The sequence below is a fragment of the Hipposideros armiger genome, unplaced genomic scaffold (genome assembly GCF_001890085.2).
Source record: "Hipposideros armiger isolate ML-2016 unplaced genomic scaffold, ASM189008v1 scaffold_16, whole genome shotgun sequence".
Lineage (NCBI taxonomy): Eukaryota > Metazoa > Chordata > Mammalia > Chiroptera > Hipposideridae > Hipposideros > Hipposideros armiger.
In genome coordinates, this window is record NW_017731366.1 from 5,043,115 (window position 1) to 5,046,742 (window position 3,628).

The window sequence follows — 3,628 nt, forward strand, 5'->3', positions numbered from 1 at the left end:
AATTATTGTTGATGTGTATTTCAAAGTCACTTTGGATTTTTCTATGGAACCTAGCTTAAATATTTTGAAAGTTATATTTAACAACTGCTGAAACCCAAAAATATGGCTACCAGATAATCTCAATAATTTTTTGCATACAATTACATCGTTTAGGAGAACTCCATAGTGGATCATGTCAGACTAATTGTATGTAAATCATTGAGGCTAGGGTGTCAAATATAATTTTCTTCTGTTTTGCACATAGTTAATGCTAGGCACAAAATAAAACTTGAAAGAAGTGCTTTAGTTTAGTAAATGCTTCACTATCTGAGTAAGTAAAAGAAAATATGTGACTTGGTAGTCCAAAAATCATTTGTTTGGCTTTGAATTTCTCTAGAGAATTTCCCAAAGTGTAGTCATTGAAACTCAGACGACCATATACTTTGTGGGAAAAAATGTACATGGCCAAATAAATTTGAGAAATGATACATGACATAACCCCTCTTTATGTAGCATCTTAATTATTCCTTCAGCAAATATTAAATGAACACCTCTTCTATGCCAGAAATCATTCTAAGTACTAAAATATAACGGAATAGATCATGCCAAAATCCCTGCCTTAAGGAGTTTGTATCCTAAAGCCTTTCAGAAGACCTACAGTGAAAGGGGCCTGTTCAATTTTGTGTAACTTCATGTTTTTCAGTCTTATTTGATATTGGAACATTCCTGGAATAGTATTCCAAGGAATGCTGTTTTGGAAATGTGATGTATTTCCATGTTCCTAAATGAAGGGTTAATTCTTGCCTCTTAAGCACTTTTGCCTTTAAGGAGATTTTTCTTTTCAGTTTGTCACATATATTTTGAAATGTTATTTTTCTTCTGTACATGTAGAAGAAAATTATGTATATGTATATAATTATAGAGTCATGTCCTTTTGAGTATTTGAGTGCCTACATGTATTATATATACATATAAATATATGCGCAACATATATGATACATTTAGATACAGTGTAAATATGGAGTTTTGCTTATTGCTGTATGTATCCTTCAAGACTAACTCATCTGTCATTTTTCTCATTTGAACCTGCCTTGACTACCTATGGTAGAATTAATCTCATTTATTTAGGCCCCAGTAGCACAATGTATGTACTTCTATTTAAAACACTTACTGTATTTCATCATAATTTTTTACTCCTTGTTTTCCCAGCCTAAAATAAATTCTTGAAGGGCACAGAGAGACTGTGTCTTAGTCATCTTTACATTGCCATGGTCAGGCCTAAAGCCTGGCCACTAAGAAATATTCAGTACATGTTAGTTGACTTGCGTAAATAAGGGTCATGAAAATTAATTTTCAAGTTTATTATTTTGATTTTCCTAATTCAGACCATAGCTTTATAAAATCTAATCGTTCTAAAGATGTTTTACATTTTCCTTGTAGGTTACATTGTACAGCATGTATGTTTCTATAATGGCATTCAATGCAAAGGTTAGCGATCCACTTATTGGAGGAACATATATGACCCTTCTGAACACCGTGTCCAACCTGGGAGGAAACTGGCCTTCCACAGTAGCTCTTTGGCTGGTAGATCCCCTCACAGTGAAAGAGTGTGTAGGAGCATCAAACCAGAACTGTCGAACACCTGATAATGTCGAGGTAAGTATATTGTAATTTTAGATACCATTAAGCTAATATTAAGATAATAGTTTTCTCATTTTGACTCTAGAAGTACTATATCTTTGTAAAAAATCATATCTCATAGTTTCTTGTCTAGAAATCTATATGTTTTTTTCTTTCCTGTCGTAAGCTGAGGGTTGTAATGAAGTCAAATCAAAAGCAGCTCATTTGAAGGTGCTTCTCAGCATGGGAGGGGCAAGCTCTCTAGTCCACCTGAGGATCATAGTCCTGCACAATAGGAGCTTAATGAATGCATTATTCATAGTTCAGTTTTATAATGATAGCAAAAGGGAAGTTCTACTAGCTATTCACACAACAATTTTAGGTAAAACCAAATGGTTAGTAGTTTGTTGATAAATTTTTTCGAAGTAATAGCCTACTCCTCGAGTAGATTCATTGGACATTTCTTCGCATCTCCAGGTATGAAAAGCTGTATCTTGAAAATTAGTATTGTTTACAGAACAAGCTGAAAATTGCTTTTAATCGTATTAGTAGCATTAGAGAGCTTAAGCTACATTAACGTGTTTTGCCACGTGAAGTAATTGAAATATTTTAACAAAAATAGATTTTCATTAATCTTTTAAATTATGAAGTAGAAATATTTAAATTGGTGAATACTTCCATTTTGAAATTGTGGAATATTTATTATAATTTTATTTTTACAGCTTTGCAAAAAACTCGGTGGCTCGTGTGTTACAGCACTGGATGGTTATTATGTGGAGTCCATTATTTGTGTGTTTATTGGATTTGGTTGGTGGTTCTTTTTTGGTCCAAAATTTAAAAAGTTACAGGATGAAGGACCTTCTTCATGGAAGTGCAAAAGGAGCAATTAATACATTCACTATTGGGTATTCTGAGAAAAAGGTAACTATAGTTTAGTTTTAATTCAGAGAGCTATGAAAATCAATGCACAGGAATATGAAATATTTTAAACACAAATTATTAATATAAAATGCCAAATCATTAAAAAATAGAGACCTCTCTGTATGTTGATTATATTTTTCCTTGCCTTGTTTATGTATTTAAAGTTTACTTAAGGTTAGGAAGTGGATTCTAAAACACCTTTTCCTGCCTTGTTATTTGATTTATATCTTTTCAATTTACTGACCAAAGTAAGTTTTAAGCTGCAATGCAGCAGTCATGGGTGATAACCATGCAGTCAAGTATTGTTATCAGTTCCTGTCACTGAGCTGTATTCAAAATTTTGGTAAAATACATTAAGTGGAACACAGCTTGATATTCAGGTACTAATTACAACTAGTCTGGCCAGTTGGAAGTTAAATTTTATTTGGAATTGCAAATTGGTTAAATTCTATATATGTAGAATTTGCTGAGAAGAGAATCTAGGCTACTGACTTAAATGACATATTAGTTGTTATTTTTCTGACCACAAGCACATTGTACTTATGAATCTGTGTTACGAAGACTATTCACAAACGCATTGTGCTAATGAGCCTGTGTTAAAAAAAAAAAAGACTATTTTAAATGTATTTTCTGCTTTTGTAAGCATTAAAGATTTATAAGATATTATTCAAACTATTTTTTATAAAATGGAGCTATCATTTTTAATTTATTGATTCCCCTGTCCACCTTTTTTGAAAAGGTATTTTGATTCCTTGTTAACTTTTACCATAAAGCTTACATATGTTTTTTGTTCTAAGTGCTTCAGCACACAGACATCTCATGAAGGGATCAAATTTAGTGTTATATATATGTTCACAGCAAAGTCCTGAAAATAAAAATTAAATGTTTTTCTTCAAGTAGTTTTTGTTTGTGTTATCGAGAAAAAAAACAAAGCTTTCAGATTAAGTAAAATTTGAGTAGGTAATACTGTAATTAAAAAATAATGCTGTTTGAATATCAACTATACGAGGTGTGATCAGACAATACGGTGAATGTTTAAATTTAAAAAATATATTACAGTAAAAGATACATTGCCATTAATCCCCCTCAAAATACTCCCTCTCGCTTC

General features: G+C 31.8%; 1 protein-coding gene across 1 annotated transcript in view; it reads left to right on the plus strand.

Moving 5' to 3' along the window:
• The window catches only part of SLC33A1 (solute carrier family 33 member 1), a 22,620-nt gene extending 19,204 nt beyond the window's left edge, over positions 1-3,416 (plus strand). Inside the window, exons 2-3 of the mRNA XM_019626682.1 lie at positions 1,420-1,635; positions 2,322-3,416. Coding sequence (XP_019482227.1) covers positions 1,420-1,635; positions 2,322-2,489 — 384 coding nt within the window. The 3' untranslated portion in view covers positions 2,490-3,416. The remainder of the gene's footprint in view (positions 1-1,419; positions 1,636-2,321) is intronic.
• Positions 3,417-3,628: the final 212 nt, after the last annotated feature.